The 25350-nt window shown below is 37.2% G+C and overlaps 1 protein-coding gene across 2 annotated transcripts in view; it reads right to left on the bottom strand.

The window, feature by feature from the left end:
- Positions 1-15730: 15730 nt before the first annotated feature.
- LOC126481031 (sialic acid synthase) overlaps positions 15731-25350 on the bottom strand; it is a 64847-nt gene continuing 55227 nt past the window's right edge. For both annotated transcript variants that reach the window (XM_050104507.1, XM_050104508.1), the window contains exons 3-7: positions 24766-24899; positions 18630-18848; positions 18419-18542; positions 18106-18332; positions 15731-16318 (exon numbers count right to left, since the gene is read on the bottom strand). In XM_050104507.1, the coding sequence (XP_049960464.1) occupies positions 15917-16318; positions 18106-18332; positions 18419-18542; positions 18630-18848; positions 24766-24897 (1104 nt within the window). In that variant the 5' untranslated portion in view covers positions 24898-24899 and the 3' untranslated portion in view covers positions 15731-15916. The remainder of the gene's footprint in view (positions 16319-18105; positions 18333-18418; positions 18543-18629; positions 18849-24765; positions 24900-25350) is intronic.

The following is a 25350-nucleotide window of genomic DNA, read 5'->3' as shown; positions in this document are numbered from 1 at the left end:
TTCTTTTACAGCCTCACCCACTGTGTTAGGTACCAGGTAAGCATAAAGAAATATGGATGTATTGACAACTTTAATAACATATGCACAAATAACTCTTTTGATCATCTCAACAAATCCAGGTGACTAAATGGGATGTACTTAGGAATTAGATTAACTTGCTCATGGATCTGGAAGCCAAACAATGAAAATTCATTGTTCCAAAAATGGCCTTTCATTGATTATTATGGGTAACCACACACCACTGTGGGGCTTGGATTGGCACTGAGCCCATGTGCTAATACATGTTCAGATATGATGCATGACATTTTGATTCTCTAATGTAAACTTGAAACCCCAACTTGCAGGTGTTGATTTCAAACATAATCATCAACCTGGCAGAAATATCTGTGGTTAATGGTGTGATGCGGTGAAGTTGCGTGTTGTATTGTAACTGTATGACTGAGAAACAGGGTATCCCAGACTTTTTTCTTGTTGCAAACATAGCACACTGCCATACAATGTAGGCAGTACGTATGGCTACGCTTTCTGCAGCACTGAAGACACCGTTCATGTGACATTCATCTGCCTTGTTGATATGTTGTAAGAAAATCTCACTTAGTGAAGAGAAAATGAATATGCTGTGTGAAATTGTTATTCAGATTTACAGTTACTGATTTTATTGAAGTACTGTTCACTGCTCTAATGTAGAGACATTTCAACACTTTTCAGTAATAACATTGTGAAAAATAAATAGTGAAATGAATTAGTACTTTTGTAATCTGATAGTTCAAACAAAGAAAAGATAGAGACTTTGATCATTCTTGTTGAGGACAGTGTAACATTTTTTCTGGAGATGTAAGATCTCTTAATCAGTAAATTTTTTAAACTACCTCAAGGAACAAGAGTGGCAGGATGTTTATAGTGCCGATAACATAGATGATAAATATAATGCTTTCCTTAACACATTTCTCATGCCCTTTGTGAGTTGTTTTCCATTAGAACATTCTAATTGGGGTTCTAGCAGTAATAGACAGCCCAGGTGGCTGACTAGTTGGACAAGGATATCTTGTAGAACAAATCAGGAATTATATCAAAATGTTAGAAGTAGTCTCAATCAAGCTACAGTAGCCCATTACAAACAGTATTGTAAGGTGCTTAAAAATGTTATTAGGAAGGCAAAGAGTATGTGGTATGCAAATAGAGTAGCTTATTCATAGGATAAAATTAAAACCATATGGTCGGTTGTGAAGAAAGTGTCTGGTCAGCAGCAGCACAAGGTCAACGATATAAAGTCAGTTTGCAGTAAAAATATTTCTGTTACTGATAAATCAGATATATATACAGTATTTAACAATCATTTTCTGAGCGTTGCTGGTGAATTAAATAAAAATTTAGTTTCTACAGGGAATCATATAACTTTCTTGGCAAATGCCTTCCAAGATTGATGTCTGAAATACTCCTCTGTGATAGAGACAAGATGGAGGTTGAGTCAATAATTAAATCACTGAAGACCAAGGACTCTCATGGTTATGATTCGTGTCTAGGAGAATATTAAAGTACTGTGCCGCACTTGTTATCCCTGTATTTAGCCATATTTGTAATTTTTTTTTAGGAATTGTCGGTTTCCTGAACTATTAAAGTACTCAGTAGTAAAGCCGCTTTGTAAAAAGGCAGAACGGGATAATGTAGATAATTTTAGACCTACTTCTATGCCATCAGTATTTGCAAAAGTTATTGAAAAGGCTGTGTATGTAAGGATAATTGATCATTTTATATCACACAATTTGCTATCAAATGTTCAGTTCGGTTTTAGAAGTTGTTTAACAACTGAAAATGCTATATTCTCTTTTCTCTGTGAGGTACTGGATAGGTTAAAACGTTTCGAACAGTTGGCATAGTTGTTGATTTAACTAAGGCATTTGATTGTGTTGATCACAAAATATTGCTCCAGAAGTTGGGCCATTATGGAATACGGGGAGTAGCTCACAATTGGCTCACCTCTTACTTTAGCAACAGACAGCAAAAGGTCATTATTCACAATGTTGATAATGACTGTGATATGGGGTCTGAATGAGGTACAGTTGGGGTGGGAAGGGGGGGGGGGGGTGTCCCAGGGATCAGTGTTGGGGCCACTCCTGTTCCTTATTTATAAAAATGATATGCCCTCTTGTGTATTATGGGTAACTCTAAAATATTAAATATTTCTGTTTGCTGATGACACTAGCTTGGTAGTAAAGGATGTTGTGAACAACATTGGCTCAGTTTCAAATAGTGCAGTACATGACCTAAGTTCATGGCTTGTAGAAAATGATAAATCACAGTAAGACTTAGTTTTTACAGTTTCTAACACACAATTCAACAAAACCTGACGTTTTAATTTCACAGAATGGGCATATGATTAGTGAAACTGAACAGTTCAAATTTCTAGGTGTTCAGATAGATAGTAAGATGCCATGGAAAGCCCAAGTTCAGGATCTTGTTAAAAGTCTTAATACTGCCATTTTTACTATTCAAACGGTATCTGAAGTGAGTGATCATTCATCATGAAAATTAATCTACTTTGCTTATTTTAATTTGCTTATGTTGTATGGTATTATATTTTGGGATAACTCTTCCCATTCTAAAAGGATATTTTTGGCCCAGAAATGGGTGATTCGGGAAATAAGTGGTGTAAGTTCACAAACCTCTTATCGACCCCTGTTCACGGGTCTGGATATTTTGACATTGGCCTCTCAATATATATATTCCTTACTCTCATTTCTTGTTAACAATATTAGCTTATTCCCAAGAATAAGCATCTTTCACTCAGTTAATACTCAGCAGAAATCAAACATGCATTTGGATCGGACGTCCTTAACTCTTGAGCAGAAAGGTGTGCAATATACTGCTGCATCCATTTTCAATAAGCTACCACTCGAATTCAAAAATGTTTAGCAGTAATCCACGCTCTTTCAAATCAAAACTGAAGAGTTTCCTCGTGTGTCACTCCAATTCTTTCGAGGAATTCCTTGAAAAATTAAGCTGATTCTTGTTGTATTGTTGATTGTGTATACTTAAACTTATGGGCTGACATTTTTCGGGTTCATAAACACTTATTTTTATCTGTTATTACTTTTATGTTGTAATTTCATGTACTGACACATCCCATGACCTTGGAGATTTGCTCCTCAATTTGGTCCTATGGAACTTGATGTGTAAATAAATAAATAAATAAACAAAAAACTGAAACAGCATTTGAATGTTTTGTCAGGATAAAATTGTATTGTGATACACACAACATTCCAATAGCAGTCCTTGTAGATCAATCTATATCTCATACTCAACGCAGCATAACTTCCTGTAATCATTTCACCTTGTACAGCATCTTCACACTTGTACTGTTAGCTAATTAGTTAGTAGCACTGGCTTATATTTCAAGTGTGTCCAGCTTTCACATGAACCAATAATGTATGAATACATACACAACAAAATTCTTAATTTCCCACATATGTTCTTCTGTACACTGCAATTAATATTTTTGTATTACATCTCCATACTCTCATACCGTAATGTCAGTTCATACTTCAAGTATGTCCATCCTTCAGGTGAGTCATAAATGCACACCACCTTTGCAGTCCAAAAAATCACAAGTTCTTCCATCTACTCCTCTCTACAATGTACTTATTACCACTAACAGTGGTATCAACACTAAAACAATTTTCAGGCTAAATCTCTCATACAGAATTCAAAAAGTTTAATACAAAATGCTCACATATCATATTTCAAAAATATTGCAATTATTTTTAGCTTACATGCATGAAAAATAAATCTTGAAAAAATAAAATATTACGTTAGTTATCATTCTGCCTACCAACAAGTGGTGAGAAAGTACTAGTAAGCAACTGGAGATAACTAAGTTGCTCCAGTCACTAAAAGGCTGCATGAGAATGCACTTTTTGGCTTACAGCCAAGATAATACTTCACCCAGCCCTATAGACTCAGAAAGTATAACAAAACCCAGTGAAAAATATTGTTCTCACTATTGTACAGTGTGGTGTATCATTACTGTAGTTACATAAGAACTCAACTTGAAACATAGGAGCCTACTGAAATGTGCTATCCTGATTTGCTTCGATAAATTTTATAATTATTATCAATCGATTTGTTGTTTGCTACCTGTTGAGGACAGTAGCTCTAAAATGCTGGAGCTAGTGAACTTTTTTGTTAGTTTTTATTAGGTTCATTAATCAGTTATTATAGTATGGGATGCGGGCATGGTTTAGACTTCAGTCTCAATTATACAACTGAGAAAGACATCAGGCACATAGGCTGAGAATGCTCTTTACAGTAATGGGAAGTTTGTGTCATTCATTAAGCATTCTGTGGAGAATCACTTAGGAGAGAGGAGTAATCACACATGGATATGACTGCCTCACCATGCTCTCTCCACCATACCGTATACGGCATGAGAACATCTGGTAAGAGGATACTTGATGGCTAATAACAAGAAGTGTCCCATCTGACCAAACCAGTATCCTTGTAATTTCCAGTGTGTTTCCTATGTCTACTTTAGGCCAAATTCATCCACAAGACAGAGATGAAAATTGCTTACAGTCAAAATGGCTACTTGTAAAATAAAATACTGCACTTGAGAGAAAGCTATGGCTATGGCTATTAAAGTTCATTCATTTAATATGTCCCTTCAAAATATCAAAAGCCTCATTAATAAAAAGGATGAAATTTTAATATCCATACAGGAAAATAAAAAGTGCAGGTAAAATGTCAGCAGACGTTTTTTACTGAGAACTTCTCTTGGAAATAACTGAAATTGGACAGATACAACTTGATGATATTGTACTACTATAGAATCAGTAAGAGGATAGGCAGAGTGCTTATACATGGTGTCCCAGGAGGTGTGGTTAGTATTCAGGGATATGACAGGAACAATCATTCGAAGCAAAAATGTGTACTACAAATGAGCTCTAAAATGCATTCCTTAAACTTTAAGCAGCATGTAGACGAACAATGGCTCAAATTTAAAACAATAGTTAACCATGCACTGGATAGATACATATCCAGTAGAACAGTCAAATTATCTTACACAGTACCCAAAGAAATTCTGGTTGTATGTAAAGACTGTTAGTGGCACCAAGGTTGGTGTTCAGTCCCTAGCAAATGAGAGAGGAACTGAAAAGCAGAAGCTGCAATGCTTAACCCCATTTTCAAATGTTCCTTTACAAATAAAAACCCAGGAGAATTGTCACAATTTAATCCTCTACCACTGAAAATATGAATGAAATAAGTATTAGTGTCAGTGGTGTTGACAAATAGCTGAAATCTTTAAAACTGAACAAATCTCCAGGGTCTGATTGAATTCCTGTCAGGTTCTGTACTGAATTTACAGCTGAGTTAGCCCCTCTTCTAACTATAATTCATTGTTGATCCTTTGAACAAAAGACCATGCCCAGTTCTTGGAAAAAAAGCATAGGTCACACCCATCCACATTAAGGGTAGTAGGAGTGATCCACAAATCTGTGGTTCAATGTCCTTCATACCAGTTTGTTGTAGAATCTTAGAACACATTCTGAACTGAAATGTAAAGAGGTATCTTGAACAGAATGACCTCCTCAGTGCCAACCAGAATGGATTCTGAAAACATTTATCATGTGAAACCCAATTTACACTTTTCTCACATGACATATTGAAATCTTTGGATCAAGGCAGTCACATAGATGCAGTATTTCTTGATTTCTGAAAGCATTTGACTCAGTACCACACCTACATTTATTGTCAAAGTATGATCATATTGGATATCAAGTGAAATTTGTGAGTAGATTGAGGACTTTTTGGTAGGGATGCCACAGCATGTTATCTTGGAACAAAGAGTCATCATCAGATGTAGGTGTAACTTCAAATGTACCCCAGGGAAGTGTGTTGGGACCTTTGCTGTTCATGTTGTATGTTATTGACCTTGCAAATAATATTAAGTAGTAACATCAGGCTTTTTGCAGATGATGCAGTTATTTATAATGAAGTACAATATGAAAAAAGCCACATAAATATTCAGTCATATCTTGATAAGATTTCAAAGTGGTGCAAAGATTGGCAGCTTGCTTTAAATGTCAAGAAATGAAAAATACATAGCATCCAATGACTATAATATCAATGAATCATTGTTGGAATCAGCCAACTCATACAAATACCAGTGTGTAACACTTTGTAGGGATATGAAATGGAATGGTCACGTAGGCTGAGTCGTGGGTAAAGCAGGTGGCAGACTTCAGTTTATTGGTAGACTACTGGGGCAGTGCAATCAGTCTACAAAGGAGATTGCTTAAAAACCACTCTTGCCACCCATCCTAGAATATTGCTCGATTGTGTGGAGCCCATACCAGATAGGACTAACAGGGGATATTGAAAGTACACAGAGAATAGCAGCACAAATGGTCACAGGTATGTTTAATCCATAGGAGTGTGTCACGGAGATACTGAAGGAACTGAGCTGGAAGATTCTTGAAGACAGACATAAACTATCACAAGAAAGTCTATTAACAAAGTTTCAAGAACTGGCTTTAAATAATGACTCTAGGAACAGACTACAATCCCTTATGTATTGCTCACATGAGGATCATGAAGATAAGATTAGAATAATTACTGGATGCGCTGAGGCATTCAAACAATCACTCTTCCTGTGCTCCATATGTGAATGGAATGGGAAGAAACCCTAATAATTGGTACAATGGGTCATGCCCTCTGCCATGCACCTACAGTGGTTTGCAGAGTATAGACGTTGATTTAGATATAAAAGAGCTATGAGCCTCATCTTCAAAACTGCGAAATAAATCTTGTCTAGTGCAAGCTCTTTATGTTACATATTTTGAGAGATCATAGTATGGAACAAAACAAGCAAAAAGATCAATTGTACATCTTCACTACTCTGAAACATATTTGTTCCACTGAACAAGTGCTCTTAGCTCTTAAGGTCTGCATTTTGGAACCCATGTTTACCTAGACAATTTTTTCTTATTTTGGTTCATACTACTTCCTCTCAAAATATGGAAAGAAAAGAGCATACAGTAGAAGAGATTTGCTTCACAGTATTGAAGACGATGAAGTGCTTATAGCTCTTAAGGTAGTATCTGTTATAGAGCCCATGTTTACTAGACATTTTGCTTTGAATGATCATCCCTGTCTTATCCCTGATTTGAATGATAATTGCTGTCATATCCCTGATTTGAATGACCATCCCTGTCATATCCCTGAATATTGTCCATTCCTCCTGGGACACAGCATATATGCAAAAAGTCCCAGGCCCTTTAGACTGATAAATATTCTGTTGAACAGCTCCTCAAATGCAGTGCCACAATAGTATATCAAGAAACTCACACACTTGCCGTGTGTACCGTCACTTTACAAGCCCACTCAGCAGGAAATATCTTAAGCTGCATAAAACTGCTACAAACAGTTTTCGTAAGTTTATACTGATGTATTTGCAGAATCATTGTTTGGGAAGAATTTAATGTTCATTTTCTTTGAGATAGTGCTGATCAAGGACAACAAGAATAATCAAGTTCCCAACGTGAACTGAACAGTCGAGTATAATGAAACAACCATTTACGATTACTTTTAAGATAAAACTCCCTTCACTGATTTAGATGAAAAATGGGTGTTCTGTGGTTTATTTGATCAATATGGTCAAGTTTCAACAATAAAATATGCTAAGTAGCCTTGTATCACAGAATTATAAACAGTGACTTGATCATGGTGTTTAGTAAGAAAACATGTGAAGAACCTTGAGAAGAGATTACGTATCAGATAATGTAGATGGGAAATCCAACTTTTTGGAACATTATTAATGAGTATCAATCATAAATAGCAATCCAAATTAAAGTGAATCCCCAGGAGGACAGTAGCTCTGACATAAACTGTGACATATTCAAATCTTCACTCACCAAATTCATTTTTTTCCCCCCTCACGTATGCAGGAAATGTTGTACCTACTAATAAGTGATCAAATTCAGATTTGGTAGACGCTACATGCACCAGTAACAGACAATTTTCAAAAACCTAAGGAACCTTAAAAAATATCAGGTTACTAATAAGAAGTAACTTAACAGGTTGTGATAGTGTTTCTATCAGAGTATGAATATCATGTGTTGTTCAGTATTATCTTTGTAATCAGTCACAGGGCATACTTATCAACACACTACACATGTTACAGTTACACCCATATAAAAAACTGAATACCTGTAGATGTAAACCACCCTAATTGGGGACTCAAAACTCACTTTACTCCTTCCAGCCATTCAAAATAACCTATGATAGAATAATGATCCATTTTGTGCCCAGAACTTGTTAGCTGCCTCTCAGTTTGGCTTTCATAAAGGATTTACCACAGAGAAAGCCATACAACACCTCGCAAATGAAGTTGTGGCAGAGCTAAACAAGAAAAATTATCCTGTTGGTATATTCTGTGATCTTGCTAAGGCTTCTGCTGTATGGACCATAAAATTCTACTTTGCAAACTAAAATTTTGTAGCATTCATTTTGTATGAATGGTGTCCTATCATAACAGAAAGCAAAGGATTGCGTTGACAGACTCTGTCACAAAGCTGTAACTGACCTCAGAACTGAGGAATGTAACCTGTAGGCTCCTACATGAATAAGTACTAGGTCTGCTCTTGTCCTTAACCTACATAAGTGATCTCAAAAGATGAGTCAAAAACTGTAATTTTTACTGGTGACACAAGCATACAAATTGTCCAGACACAGTTCAACTGATAACTGAGAAGGCCTGGTTCACAATGAACAGTTTAAGTCTTAATCTCACAAAGACTCATCTTGTACAATAGCAGGCTTTGATTAAAATAACTTTGTGATTGACATATGTCAGATGTGGGGAGCAGAGCTACTATCCCACACACAACATGTGAAGTGTGCTGGTGTAAGCTGTCACCAGCACACCAGACAGCAAAGAGACTGCAAGAAAGTCGATAGTAGGCACTGGAACAAGTGAGCCTATCAGAAGAGAGGCCAAATAGAGACTTGCAAGAAATATGCGCCGCCAACGCCCTCTTGGCTGCCAGTATTTAGATCGCAGCCCCAGATTGGAGGGCCCAGTCAGTCATCCAATGAATCAATGAGTTGAGTCATCAGCCATAGCCCAATGGGAGTCGCAGTCGCAGTTATCTCGGTCACTAGCTCAGAGTCAGTCAGTACCTAGCGACTAGAGTAATGTACACAGTGAGACTTGTGCTTCACCAGCAGTGAGGCTAATGTGGACCATTACCGAAGAGCTTGTACCACAACAACTGGACTATCTTAAGTAACTTTTTGTTCTTATGAATAAAGAACCCTGTTAATACTTGCGTGCAGTTTGTGTTATAGATGAGGATACTGGGCACCGAACAACATCCTCTCCTTGCTTTCCATGGTACAAGCCTACAGGGACTATGAGACGACACAGAATGAAGTGCTCACATTCTGTCACATTTAGAGCCTGAGAAATAGTTGTGACCAGCTGATGCCCAACTGTTACCAACTGACTCATTGTAGTGTATCACAAAGTTATTTTAATTGAAGTACAGTACTAAAGTAGACATTAATGCTCATACATAAAGTGAAACCACTTGAGTATTCCTTGGTGTCCTGCTGTATGACACGTTATCTCTATTGTCACATGGAATTATCTTCTGAAGTAATGCACCTGAGTGAAATAAAGTATTTTCTTCGGTAGTAATGAGCAGTATGAATGTTGTGTTAAGTAGATACCAGCATATCTTGGAGATGTCTCTTTAAAGTAATGGAATTCTTACACTCACTTTCCAATGTCTCCATTCCTTAATGGTGTTTGTGTTCTGATGATAAAAATCTGTTTCACATAAACTGTTATTTGCTGGTAAAGTAGTCAACAAGTTTCCATCTAACATTAAAGGAGCTACCAGTTCAGAAGATATTAACTTATATAATATTAATTATTAATTAAAATATTTAGCTATGTCTTCTATAAATTATTTGATCTCATAGGTTCAAAAATTGAAAATTTCTGTACCCAAAATGACAGGCATTATGACAAGTAGTTGTACTACTGCTGTCATAAAGGTAGATAATAGTCTTTGAAAATTTTCAATGCATTTGTATTAATATGAAGCTACCAATACAAGGTAAACAGAAGGCTATTTTATGCAGTGTTCAGTTTAAGTTTCTGACACTTGCTCCTCTTTTGTAAATGTATACATTGACTTGTTCCATGCTCCTGAAGTTTCTTCTTATGAATAAATGAATGAAACAGTGGAATCTCCAGGTAGGAATTTCAACAATGTAGGAAAAGATAGATTGCTATTTAATGAAAAGAAGAAGCGTCAACTTGCACACAGACACAATTAAAAGACACTCACTTGTAGCTTTTGGCCACAGCCTTCATAAGTAAACACACACACACATATATTCATATATTCAAGCACACCTCACGCACACGCAACTTCCAACTCCAGTATCTCGGGCCAGAGTGCAACATTACATGGGTTGCAAGCAGCGATCTGGAGGGGGTGGGGAAGAGGAAGGGGAAGGGATAGTAGTGGACGAGTGGGGAGAGAGATGAACACTGTCTGGTGGAGTGTGCAATAACTTGTCTCCAACAGGTGCAGCAACAAGAGGTTGTGGGGCAGGGAGGTGGTTAAAAAAGGAAACCAAGAATGAGAGCAGTGGCAAAAGATGGGTGGATGCATTGGCAGAGAGCTGCAAATAAAAAGGATGGAAGATGAGAATTGGGAGGAGATGATTGGACCTAGGGGGTGGAAACTGTTGGGTGGAGGGTTTGGGGACATTGTGTTACCATAGGTTGAGGCCAGGATAATTATATGAATGGAGAATGTGTATTAAGCATAACTCACATCTGTGAAGTTATGAAAAGCTGGTGGTGGAGGGAAGGGTCCAAATGGCTCGGTTAGTAAGCAGCCATTGAAATAAAGTGTTTTAATGTCAGCTGCATGTTGTGAGACAGGATGGTCTACTTTAGCCTTGGCCACAGTTTCCGGTTGTCGTTCATCCTGGTGGACAGCTGGTTGATTGTTGTTGTTGTGGTCTTCAGTCCAGAGACTGGTTTGATACGGCTCTCCATGCTACTCTATCCTTTGCAAGCTTCTTCATCTCCCAGTACCTACTGCAACCTACATCCTTCTGAATCTGTTTAGTGTTTTCATCTCTTGGTCTCCCTCTACGAATTTTACCCTCCACGCTGCCCTCCAATACCAAATTGGTGATCCCTTGATGCCTCAGAATATGCCCTACCAACCAATCCTTTCTTCTAGTCAAGTTGTGCCACAAATTTCTCTTCTCTCCAGTTCTATTCAATACCTCCTCATTAGTTATGTGACTTACCCATCTAATCTTCAGCATTCTTCTGTAGCACCACATTTCGAAAGCTTCTATTCTCTTCTTGTCTAAACTATTTATCGTCCATGTTTCACTTACATACATGGCTACACTTCATACAAATACTTTCAGAAACGACTTCCTGACACTTATCTATACTCGATGTTAACAAATTTCTCTTCTTCAGAAACGCTTTCCTTGCCATTGCCAGTCTAAATTTTATATCCTCTCTACTTTGACCATCATCAGTTATTTTGCTCCCCAAATAGAAAAACTCATTTACTACTTTAAGGATATCATTTCCTAATCTAATTCCCGCAGCATCACCCGATTTAATTCGACTACATTCCATTATCCTCGTTTTGCTTTTGTTGATGTTCATCTTATATTCTCCTTTCAAGACACAGTCCATTCCATTCAGCTGCTCTTCCATGTCCTCTGCTGTCTCTGACAGAATTAGAATGTCATTGGCGAATCTCGAAGTTTTTATTTCTTCTCCATGGATTTTAATTCCTACTGCGAATTTTTCTTTTGTTTCCTTTACTACTTGCTCAATATACAGATTGAATAACATTGGGGATAGGCTACAACCCTGTCTCACTCCTTTCCCAACCACTACTTCCCTTTCATGCCCCTTGACTCTTATAACTGCCTTCTGGTTTCTGTACAAATTGTAAATAGCCTTTCGCTCCCTGTATTTTACCCCTGCCACCTTCAGAATTTGAAAGAGAGTATTCCAGTCAACATTGTCAAAAGCTTTCTCTAAGTCTACAAATGATAGAAACATAGGTTTGCCTTTCCTTAATCTATTTTCTAAGATAAGTCATAGGGTCAGTATTGCCTCACGTGTTCCAGAATTTCTACGGAATCCAAACCGATCTTCCGTGAGGTCGGCTTCTACCAGTTTTTCCATTCGTCTGTAAAGAATTCGTGGTAGTATTTTGCAGCTGTGGCTTATTAAACTGATAGTTAGGTAATTTTCACATCTGTCAACACCTGCTTTCTTTGGGATTGGAATTATTATATTCTTCTTGAAGTCTGAGGGTATTTCACTGTCTCATACATCTTGCTCACTAGATGGTAGAGTTTTGTCAGGCCTGGCTCTCCCAAGGCTGTCAGTAGTTCTTATGGAATGTCTATTCCCAGGGCCTTGTTTCGACTTAGGTCTTTCAGTGCTCTGTCAAACACTTCACGCAGTATCATATCTCCTATTTCATCTTAATCTACATTGTCTTTCATTTCCATTATACTGTCGTCAAGAACATCACCCTTGTATAGACCCTCTGTATACTCCTTCCACCTTTCTGCTTTCCCTTCTTTGCTTAGAGCTGGTTGGTAGTCATACCAATATAAAAAGCTGTGCAATGATTGCAGCAGTGCTGGTAGTTGACATGGGTGTTTTAACAGGTGGCCTGGCCCCTGATGGGGTAAGATAGACCTGTGACAGGACTGGAATAGAAAGTGCTGGGTGTGTGAATTTGGCAAGTTTTGCACCTGGGTCTTCAAAAGGGAACAACTGAGCCACATCATTCGCCAGGGCTTTGATTGCCTATCATTGTGTGCTGAAGTGAGAGACTCCCACCCAAGATACTTCTGACCCCTCCTTAAGTGGTTTTCCATTGCCCATCTAACCTCCACAACATCCTGGTCCATCTGTATGCCACTCCCAGTCACAACCCCTAGCCACAAGGATTGTGTCCCTGTGGAAGACCCAGGTGCAAGACTGGCTCTATCCACCCACCCAGCTCTTCCTATTTCAGTCCTGTCACGTCTTATCTTACCTCATCAAATGCCAGGCCATCTGACAAGCAGCCATGTTGTATACCAGCTCTGCTGCAATTACGCACTGCTTTTTATGTTGATGTGACTACCAACCAACTGTCCACCAGGGTGAATGGCCATTGCCAAACTGCGGCCAAGAGCGCAGTAGACCACCCAGTGGCACAACATGCAGCTGAACATATCACACTTGATTTCAATGACTGTTTCACTACCTGCGCCATCTGGATCCTTCGGTCCACCACCAGCTTTTCTGTGTGTGTGTGTGTGTGTGTGTGTGTGTGTGTGTGTGTGTGTGTGTGTGTGAGAGAGAGAGAGAGAGAGAGAGAGAGAGAGAGAGAGAGGTGCTTGCTTGTCGTGTGTGTGTGTGTGTGTGTGTGTGTGTGTGTGTCTTTACTGATGAAGGCCGTGGCTGAAAGCTACATTTGAGTCTCTTTTCGTAGTGCCTGTCTGTAATTTGATGTGTCTTCTTTACGGAAGTAGCACTCTCATCTTTCCTTACGTTGTTGAATGAATGAATGATTTAATTAATTAACAAGTAAATAATTGGATTCACTGATCAACTGGATATCATTTTGTTTTTGGTCAGTGTAAGCAGAATTTTGATACGTAATAGCAATCAAAAAAATTAAGGTCAGTACTGCATATCTGAAGTCTAAACAATGAACCTTTTATCATCTTGTTCTTTATTTCCTTTACAACAATGCTTGTGGTAAGCTATAGGTCTCCATTGGTATCACTGAAAGGCTCCTATTAACATTTCACAAGTAATATTTATCTACTCTTTGTACACTGGACAGAACAACTCGCATAGCTTAACTTGCAGTGCACGTTTGCCAGAGGAGAGGAAAATGAGCCAAACCCAGATACACTCTATGACTGGATTCCTGAGGGTGAATCTCATATACTGCTAATCCAGAACACGCAGCAGTAATAGCAGAGTAAAATGTTTTGAAACACACATTAAACAATTATTTGAATAATACACACAAAACATAACATCTAACAATTAGTCATGCAATGTATAAGAAAATATATAAATATGGAGTGTGGGTATTTATATCTACTAATGGTTTTCACCTGGCAGCCACAATATAAGGTAAAAACAGTATTTTTGTGTTGTGTCATTTATTTTTTATGTATAACTGAAATACATACAGTCTTTGAAATAAGAGCTCACAACCACACAATGGTTCAGTTTGATATGCATACAATATGAACTGAAGCTATAATGAAATGGAAGAACTACATAACTGCTTCAGAATAAATGTGCTTATAGCAGGAGTAAGCAGTAAATAATCAGCTAAAGTGATAAGAAGCTGTGCATCAAGGAAGACAGTAGGCAGATGAAAGAAATTGGAACCAAAACAATATTAAATGCAAGAGACTCAAATTTTAGCAAACTATTAAGAGTTTGAGAATGAGAAATCAAACCTTAAACAACTCACATGATGTAGATGGATATGGAAGATTAGGGAAAACAGAAATAGAGTGAAAGGAAGGGTGAGAGGAGCATATTTGCAAAGGAACGAGTAAACAATGGTAATAAAACACAAAGATTAAAAAAAACTATAGTGACAGAAATAAAACATTAGAAGAAGAGAAGGAGAACATAGAATGTAAGTAAAATTTGGTGGAAGGTAGGATTGATAGTTTTAAATGTGCTCTAGGAAGCCACTTTTTAGATCTAATTTGGATCTCTCTCATCTTTCCCCAAAATCTTTGTGGCATTCCTTTCCTTCCTGTTTCGTCTATATCTGCTCTTTCAAAGTTGAGCTCCAATCTTTGATAGTGCTTTGATATCTATGTATGTAGCCCCTTTTGATTTCCAGTTCAGTTCCTTTATTTCTCATACCCCTTAATTCACACTGTGCAGTGATTTTTCAGTCCTTCGGTAACTATGGATTCTTAACTTACTTTTCTTTGCATTTTGTTTCTTTACCCTGATAGGCAAAATGCTTAAAGATTGCAGTAGTTGAATATTCATATACTTTCATAATTTCTGTTCCTGTCAGATTTTCTCAAGTTCATCTTCCGACAGATGATAATTAGATTTTTCTCTTGTGTCTTGCAGAACAATTGGAATAATATTAACCCTCGAGCAGGTGCACCTATTTATGAAGTGCGCCAACCACAAATAAGATTGTCTTGTACCATTCCATTGTTGTTTTATAATTGCAAGACCATACTTATTCCTTTGTTATTGCTTCAGCTAACACAGTGATAAGTTGTGTTGTCATAGGTCCAAGCGAGCAGAAATTATATAAAATAAACACTGAGCTAGGGGAGAAAAAAATTACCATCCGTGCAAGAAAAGAACCCAGATTCTGAGCTTACAGCACAAGATAATAAGTAATCAAATAAGTGTTTAGCTCGCAACGATGCAACTGTGCTGTTTGATGCTCCAAGTGGTTCATTACTGTGGACTAACACTAGTGTGTGGCAACAGAGAGATTCAATGAAAGTTAATTTTATTATTGTTTAATTGAACAATGATTTAGCTCCTATAATCTAAGTTAATTTTATCATTGTTTAATTAAACTAAGTGTAAGCTGTGATTTTGGTCATACTTGTTTACCTTCGTAACACAACGACAGACATGCTATAGATGTGTACAAAGTATGCCAAGTGTTATGAAAATCGGCATGCCTACTCGAAGGGTTAAGGTTCCAGACCTGCAGAACATCATAAAATGAAGAGATCTGAGTTATCACAATAGATTATTCCGATCGTGCAGGTGCTCCACTGTGAATAAGAGCACTCATTACAATGGTTTTTTTGCTCCTAGTTATAAACACTGATATCTTTAACTTTCTGGTTGTGTAACAGTTAAATCTGATGGACTTTGGATTTCAGTCAGATCTGTTAAACATATGCTTTCATCTCTCTTAATATCTCTGATTAATTTTTTCCCAAGAACATGTTCCATGTCTTCAGCCTTTATCCCTTTGGGTTCTGCTACTTTAATTTTAATATCATGTTGTGTCAGTAAAGACCCCAGCTTCAAATCTTGTCCAGCTACCAATGTTTTACCTAGCTTGTTATAGCACAGTAATTCACTGGGCTGAATCTTCTTTTGGGGATTACCTAGCGCTTGTTCCACAATTCTTATATTTGTTACCATTTCTGTAAATTCCTCTGGTGTTAACGAACATTTGTGATCACTTCCTTTCCAACTCTTGTTGAGTGTTATGTGCCGCTCTAGTACCTGAAAACAGGATCTGTGTAAAAATTTGAAGTCAAGATCAAGAATATAAAAGGAAAAGTTTGATTAAAAAGATATTTTCTTAAACATCAGTTGTAATTTACACTTTTTAACATTTGTAGCACATTAAATGTTATTCATATCTTTGTTTCTGCCTCCTGTGAATACGATTCTTTTATTTTAGCTGCATTATGCATTGTGGAGCAACGTAAGTCTCACTTTCACTTTGGAAGAAAACATGAGGGAACAAAGAGATGTTCTAAAAATTCCCAATTTAATTTTAGCAACATCTCTGATACCATATTTAAACCATTCTCTGTATCACCCTATTTTTACTTTGGGGTGCTATCCCTTTTTGGTTTCGAAGATAGGCAGCATGGAGATTAGAAGAGAAAGAGAGTGTTTGTGAAAAGCGGAAGGGGACATTTTGGATTAGCCTTGGAAGTTAATCTAGATTGCAGAAATTGATACAGCAGTGCCCATAAAAGACTGCAGCATCACTTCAGGTTCCATCCAATATACAGTTTTCTGATTTATTTACAGGACCACTGTCTCATTTAAAACAACAGAGATGTTCAGAACTGGTTTGAAGGCAAAGAGAGACATAAACATACTCCTTTCATACCAAAATCACCAGATCCAAAGCAATAAAAATATGTGGGCAGATGTTACATGGCAACTACAACCTAGACCTACCAGTGCTACTCTTTTTTGGATGAATTTTGAACAGTGGTGGGAAATATATCCTCATCTAATTTAGCAATAACTGTTTTACACCTTCAGCTAAGCCTACAGAATGAGGTTTTACTGCAGCTCTCTATAAATGCCATCAGCTTGTCTCTTTTGGACTGCTGTCTCATTGCCAGAAAATGTGGGATTTTCCCTCTTTTTCTAGGTTTTGCATAAACAGTTGACTAATTTAATGCTCAGTGGATATTCAGAAACAGCAGAACTTGAATGTTTTTCACCCAACAGTGAGTTTTCTCAAATGAATATCCTTTTGATAATAATAAATTTTATTGGAATTTAGGTAATCTATTGACTGGTGAGCTGCAGTTTATTGGGATTTGTAGAAACTGCTTTCAGCTTGTTGCAAAAGGATATCCACAAATGATCTGATATAGAGGCAAAGGCCCATATTCAGATGGGAGTGGATTCTGATACTAATGCATAATTCTGATACTAATGCGTAATTCTGATATATATTTTATATGCACCCCTAAATCGCTAACAACAAGTTACAGGAAGGTTTTAAAATGCCGCAGCAGATTCTTTCCTCTTTCAGCTGGATTTGTCTTCCATTTATAATGACCATAATGTTGACATAACATTGAACTATAATCTTCCCTTTATTTCCTTTAAATGCATTGCTAGACTTGAAGAATAAAGAAGTACCCTAAGAATCCATAAATGAAGACATATACATCTCGTTTGAAATTACCAACATAAACATTATTTCATTTACAGCCCAGTATCATGAACAAAATCTTTCAGTTCTAGTATGATTTTGTTTACTTTCACATCCTAATTTGAATGCTTTTTAATTTTATGTTCGCCTGTTGAATACAACTTATATGGAAATTAAAATTTCATTATTATATGGAGCTACACTTCCCAGTTGATTCTGTGAATTCATTTAAGCAGTAACAAAACTGATTTTATTCAGCTCTACATTTTTCTAAACAAACAAGTTTTGAGGGAGTAAATACAATGGTAATATATTCAGAAGGCTTTAATATCTATGTTAGATACTCTCCACAAACAAAGTAACAGCAGACTATTGATAATACCTTGGATCCCATAGCAACAGCAGCTATTGAAATTGCTATCCCAACTTCATGTCCAGAATATCCAATATGTATATCAGGAAATTCCTGTTTGAATGTAGTGATAACTCTCAAGTTGACTTCCTCGGGCTTTGTAGGATACGATGAAACACAGTGCAATAAACAAAATTTACTAAAGATAGGTCGAACACAGTGATATATCTTTTCCACTATTTCCATGTTTGTCATACCTATATAAAACAAATGTATTACAACATAGTTACAACACTCATAGAAATTCAAGGAACTTGCAAATAAAACAACTATAAATACATACCTGTAGATATGAACATGGGCCGTTTCTTAAATGCTGCATATCTCAACAAGGGAAAATTGTTTGCATCGCCAGAACCAATTTTTATAAATGGGACATTCAGAGAGTCAAGCATATCAACTGATACCTAAGAATGACACATCATTAATGATAAAGATAAAACAATAAATTTACTGTTAAGAGAGTTGAGGGCTTTTAGGGACTGTATACTTACCATATCCATTGCTGATGCCGAAAACATTATTCCAACTTCTTCTTCAGCATATCGCTGCAACTCTCTAAACTGCTCCTGATTAAATTCCAAAAATCTTTTATGTTCACCATATGTTTTGCCCCAAGAGTTCTCATTTTCATAAGGCCGATTAAGAGCTTCAGCATTAAATTTTTCGGATAAGCAAGATTTTTGGAATTTCACACAGTCAGCTCCACTTCTCTGCAAAATAATAATAATAAATCAAGTAACTTTGTTAAAATAAAACTATTACTTTGCAGAAATTTAATCTTTTTCCAAGGCAACACAAGAGTATATCCACCCAGTCTATCAATATCTTCATCTGGCTTGTATATTCTGTAAATTGCGATAGATGTGATTACTTTTCATGAGGATTTATATTAATGTTTCTACTGATTACATTTCTGAGCAAAGTCTGGGAAGATGACTGTGAGTGCTAAAGCATTTCATAAAAGATTACTAGGAAAGAAGTCTGTACACTACATACTGCAGTAGATATATATAAAAGAGATGATGGTAACCAAGGTTTTGCCATCAGTTGTTCATACCTTGATTCATGATTGTAACATCTGCTTCTTCCATGCACCTATACGATTGATCTGTTTTAAGGACAGCAACTTAAACGGACACAACTAGCTAATAATAAACCAGTTCTTCAGGAAAAATGTAAATGCACTGTGATAGACTCGTATTGCCAGTCTACTCAATGATTTGTTACACAACATACAATGAGGTGTCAAAAGTAAAGGGATAGCAATATGCAATACACAGTTGGCAGTACCACTGCATACACAAGACATAAAAGCGCAGTGCATTGGCAGAACTGTCATTTGTACTCAAGTGATTCATGTGAAAAGGTTTCCGATGTGATTGTGGCCGAACGATGGGAATTACAAGACTTTGGATGCGGAATACTAGTTGAAAGTAGACACATGGGACATTCCATTTTGGAAATAGTTAGGGAATTCAATATTTGGAGATCCACAGTGTCAAGAATGTGCTGGGAATAACAAATTTCAGGCATTACCTCTCGCCATGGACAACACGGTGGCCAACAGCCTTCACCTAACAAATGAGAGCAGTAGCATTTGTGTAGAATTGTCAGTACTTACAGACAAGCAGCATTGCATGAAATATCAACAGAAATCAAAGTGGGACATACGACAGAATTATCTGTTAGGACAGTGTGGTGAAATTTGGTGTTAATGGGTTATGACAGCAGACGACCAACACAAGTGCCTTTGCTAACAGCACGACATCATCTTAAGTTCCATCCTGGTCTCATGACCATATCAGTTAGACCCTAGACAGCTGTAAAACTGTGGCCTGTTCAGATGGCTCCTGATTGCAGTTAGTAAGAGCTGATGATAGGGTTCAAGTGTGTTGCATACCCCACAAAGCTGTGTACCAGGTTGTCAACAAGGCACTCTGCAAGCTGTTGGTGGCTACACAATGGTGTGGACTGTGCGTACATGGAATAGACTGGGTCCTCTGGTCCAACTGAACCAATCATTGACTGGAAATGGTTATATTCGGCTACCTGGAGACCATTTGCAGCCATTCATGGCCTTCATGTCCCCAAACAATGATGAAATTTTTTTGGATGTTAATGTGCCATGTCACCGGGCCAAAATTGTTCACGATTGGTTTGGTGAACATTCTGAACAATTCAAACAAATGATTTGGCAATCCAGATTGCCCAACATGAATCCCATCGAAGGGGAAACTGTTGGGTGAAGGGTGTGGGGAGAGTGAGCTACAGGAGATTGAGGCCAGGACAATTATAGGAGTGATGGATGAGTTTTAAGGACAATTCTCATCTGCGTAGTTCGGAGAAGGTGGTGGTGGAGGGAAGGATCCAGATGGGCCAGGTTTTAAAGCACATATTGAAATCAAGCGTGTTATGCTTGGCTGCATGTTGTGGCACCATATGGTCAACTTTGTTCTTAGCAACAGTTTGATAGAGACCATTTATCCTGGTCAACAGCTGGTTGTTTGCCGTAAAGATGTAAAAAGGTGTGCAGTGTTTGCAGCAGAGTTGGTATATGACCTGGGTGCTTTCACAGTTGTTCCAGTCTCTGATGGGGCAGGAGAAGCCAGTGGCAGGGTTGGAGTAGGATATGCTGGGTGAATGGATTCGACAGGTCTTGCACCTTGTTGTGCCACAGGGATATGACCCCTGTGGCAAAGGTTGGGAACGGGAGTGGCGTAGGGATGGACTAAGGTGATGTGTATGTTGGGTGGACAAGGGAACATCACTTTAGGAGGGATGGGAAGGATCTTGGGTAGGATGTGTCTCATTTCTGGGCATGATGAGAGATAAACGTGGCCCTGGCGAAGGATATTGTTCATTTTTTCCAGTGGATGGTGATATTGGTTGACGAGGGGGCACTCCTTTGTAGCTGATTCTTGCGAGTGGTGGGAGGACTGAGGGTGTGTGAGGATATGGCACGAGAAATCTGTTTGTGGACTAGCTTTAGGAGGTCCCACATGACATATTGAAAGCTTTTGATCAAGGCAATCAGATAGACGCTGTATTTCTTGATTGCCAAGAAGCATTTGAACAGTACCACACTTGTGCTTACTGTCAAAAGTATGATCATACGAGGTATCAAATGAAATTTATGACTGGATTGAGGACTTTTTGGTAGAGAGGATGCAACATGTTATCTTGGATGGAGAGTCATCGTCAGATGTAGAAGTAACTTCCAGTGAGCGCCAAAGAAGTGTGTTGGGACCTTTGCTGTTCATGTTGTACATTGATGACATTGCAGACAATATTAAATGGTAACATCAGACTTTTTGCAGTTGATGCAGTTATCTATAATTAAGAACTATCTGAAAGAAGCTGCATAAATATTCAGTCACATCTTGATAAGACTTCAAAGTTGTGCAGAGATTGGAAACTTGCTTTAAATGTTCAGAAATGTAAAATAGTGCACTTCACGAAATGATAAAACGTAGTATCCTACGACTATAATATCAGTGAGTTACTGTTGGAATTGGCCAACTCATACAAATATCTGGGTAAACGCTTTGTAGGGATATGAAATGGAATGATCAACATAGGTTCAGTCATGGGTAAAGCAGTTTATTGGTAGAACACTCTAGAAGTACAATCAGTCTACTATGGAGAGTGCTTAAAAAATCACTCGTGCGACTGGTTCTAAAGTATTGCTCATGTGTGCGGGACCCATACCAGTTGGACTAACAGGGAATTTTGAACATACACAGACAAGGGCAGCATGAATTGTCACAGGTTTGTTTGATCATTGGGAGAGAATCACGTAGGTAGATACTGAAGAAACTGAGCTGGAAGACTCTCGAAGATAGACGTAAACTATCCCGAGAAAGTCTATTACCAAAATTTCAAGAACTGAGTCTAAATGATTACTTTAGGAATATACTACAGCCATCTATGTATCGCTCACATGTGGGTCATGAGGATAAGAATAGAATAATTACTGCATGTGGAGAGGTATTCAAACAATCATTGTTCCTATGCTCCATACAAGAATGGAACAAGAAGAAACCCTAATAACCGGTATAATGGGACATACCCTCTCCAACACACCTCACAGTGGTTTGCAGAGTATAGATGTGGGTGTAGATGTGGTGCCTGTCTGTGAAGGCCTTCATGATACCTTCAGCACACTGGATATGTCGTCCACGACTGGCTAGGTTATGTGGGAGGGATCTTTTGATGTGAAAGGGGTGGCAGCTGGAGCGTTTGTGGTCTGTCCACATAAATGAACTGACCACCACCAGTACCTGCATTAAGTGTCAATTTGGTTAAAGCTTAATCTACTGTCCAAAGTTAGTTTGGTTTACTAAAAGATAAAAATAGTTTATACCTGTCACTGAAGTTGTGTGTCAATCATAACTTCATTTAAAAGTAAATATATGATATCAGTGGTCTCACATAATCTAAATAAAGCCTTCAAATTTTTCACCTTTAAGATGTTGCCACGAATAACGAGACTCCTCTTAACTTCTTACATTCTTGTTAATGTTCTGTAACTTTGTGCTGGAAGGTTGTATGACATCTGATAAGCATAAAACACTTTCTGATATTCCAATAGCCCTTCTGTTTTTATTTATCACTATTAAAAGTGCATGCTACTCATTTGTAAGTTTTTTATGTTTTAAAGGAAGACACTAAATGCTCTTCTCTCAGTTGCACAGATTTGTCCTAGTTGTAATTTTTATTTTCTGGGAGCTGTTTCAACTTAGCTATACTTACTCTGTACAATAGTTTAATGGAATAATTTTCCTTAGCAAAAGCTTAGTGGATATATTGAGAATCACGGGGATTGGATGGATACTGATTTTGTCAGAGAGGATGTCACTGGTAATCAGACTCTGTTTAAAAAGGGTCAAAGAACAGAGGTAAAAAATCACAGAGCAATCTCTCTAATGTCTCTAATTTCTAAAATATTAGAAAAAAATATTTTATAAGTGGCTGATTCATTTTATAGAAGAACATTACGGCTTCTCAAAATCACAGCATAGTTTCCGTAAATGTAGGTCAACAGAAACTGCTATCTTTGATTTTTTATGTGAAACTCTGATCTCATTTGGCCATAAACATCAGTTATCTGCTTTTTTTTGGTCCTTACCAAAGCTTTTGATGTTGTAAACCATAAACTTCTACTCTCAGATTTGGAACATCAGTGTATCAGAGGACTGGGACACAAATAGTTACAATCATGCCTGAACATCAGACAGTAGTGGAACTTAAATATCAAGGAGGAAACAATATACAGATGAATCAATAAGGGAAACAGATTGTTAAATATGATGTCCCCCAAGGTTCCATTCTCAATCCAATCTTGTTACTGCTATTCAGAGATTTACAGAAATAAATTTGCATTACAATATTACTGAAATAACTTGTCTAAGTTTCAAACTAAAAAACCAACACAATGAAGATATCAACATTTGCATAGATGAGTGCATAGCAGAGAACAAATATACAAAATTCCTTGGGATAACAACGGAGGAAAATATAAACTGAGATAAACATATAGAATTTATGAGTAGAAAACACAGCTCAAACCTATATGTGCTACCTAAAAGAAGCAAATATTATGAAAAAGATGTACTAGGCCCTAAGCTGTTCAACATTAAGTTATTTTGTGGGGTTGCATCTCCAAAACAAACATTAATAGGGTATTCCAGTTACAAAAAAGAGCGACGGGAATGATAGCAAACATTAAATGATGAGCATCATGTAGATCAGCATTTAAAGCTCTTAAGATGCTAACACTTCTCAGCATATACTTATTCAAACTCCTATGCCGAAAAAAATTCAAATAAACTCCTGATACTCAAGATAACAAGAGACAACACAGCCATGACACAAGGGATGAAACCTCTTCCGTGAGCCGATACCTACCACCAAGAAATGCAAATCGAAGTCATCACATGCAGCACCAAAAGCCCTACAAAAGTTCCCTTTAAACTTGGGAGAGACAAATAATAAAAATATTTTCAAAACAATCTCTCAAAACTTTTTGGTACAAAACTGTTATTATAGTATAAAGTGCCCTACAGTTTAAGAGCAATTGCAATGCTACTATTATAACAAAAGGAGATGTAACTTACGTGTACAAATACAAACAACATTAATGATGTAAATAAAATTGTAATTTAATATGAAATATGCTGAGAATATCATTGCTCAAAATTATGATTTGCTCAATGCCAGTTAGTATCAGTGGATACTTGTCAGTGCATGTAATATAATTTCACCTGATCCATACAATGTATTTTGTCCACAGACCTAATAAATAAATAAATATTGTTGTTATTCCATCATGGAATTTTCATTGTTTGACTTATACCCAAAATGAGATTTTTAGGAATATTGTTGCCATCATTACAACAACTTTTCCAGGTTTCTGACTGTGGAATTATGTTTTTATGTAGACAAGCATTTCAGCCCTTGTTACAAGTGGCCAAAATGTTGGTATATATAATATTATGCTGCAGTCACATACCCAGAAACATTTGTTGAAGTTATAAAAATTTCTTGCAGTTAACATCTTGCTTAAGAAAATGCCTAGTCCATTATTTATTGTAAATGCTAAATAGAGAATCTTGAATTATAGCTCACCTTTGCACAACTGATTAGTTTCTTAGCTATTCCAATATCACCTTGATGGTTCTGACCGATTTCGGCAATAATGAAGCATGGTTCATTAGTTCCCACTTTTTTTCCATAAGCTATATCAATATCTGCAGCCATTGCTAGGAGAAAAGAGAAGGCATTATGAACATCACATGATGCATATCTGTGAATTATATTCACAATGTAAAATGCATTTACAACAGATAGAACTGAGAACAGTTGGTGTCGAGTTAACAGACACTCAAAACAGTTAAAGGCAATGAATTGTGAGCAATCAAAACCCAAGGAAAAAATTGAAGAAAATAAGTAGTGTAAACAATTAAGCTCATGAATTGTGGGCAATCAAAACTCAGGGAGAAATTAAAGATGCAAGTAGCATAAAAAAGTCATTAATTGTGAGCAGTCAAATGCCAACAAAAAACTGAAGAAAGTAAGTAGGGTATTGTTGACAAATGTATTACGTATGTGCATTTTATCATGAAAAGAAAATGTTTGATGAAATACAAACAATGATTGATAAGACAGATTATCAGAGACATATAAAATGAACCAGTGAATAAAGATAGGTAT

Source organism: Schistocerca serialis, chromosome 5 (assembly GCF_023864345.2).
Source record: "Schistocerca serialis cubense isolate TAMUIC-IGC-003099 chromosome 5, iqSchSeri2.2, whole genome shotgun sequence".
Taxonomy (NCBI): Eukaryota; Metazoa; Arthropoda; class Insecta; order Orthoptera; family Acrididae; genus Schistocerca; species Schistocerca serialis.
This window is presented reverse-complemented; position numbering and strand designations above follow the sequence as displayed.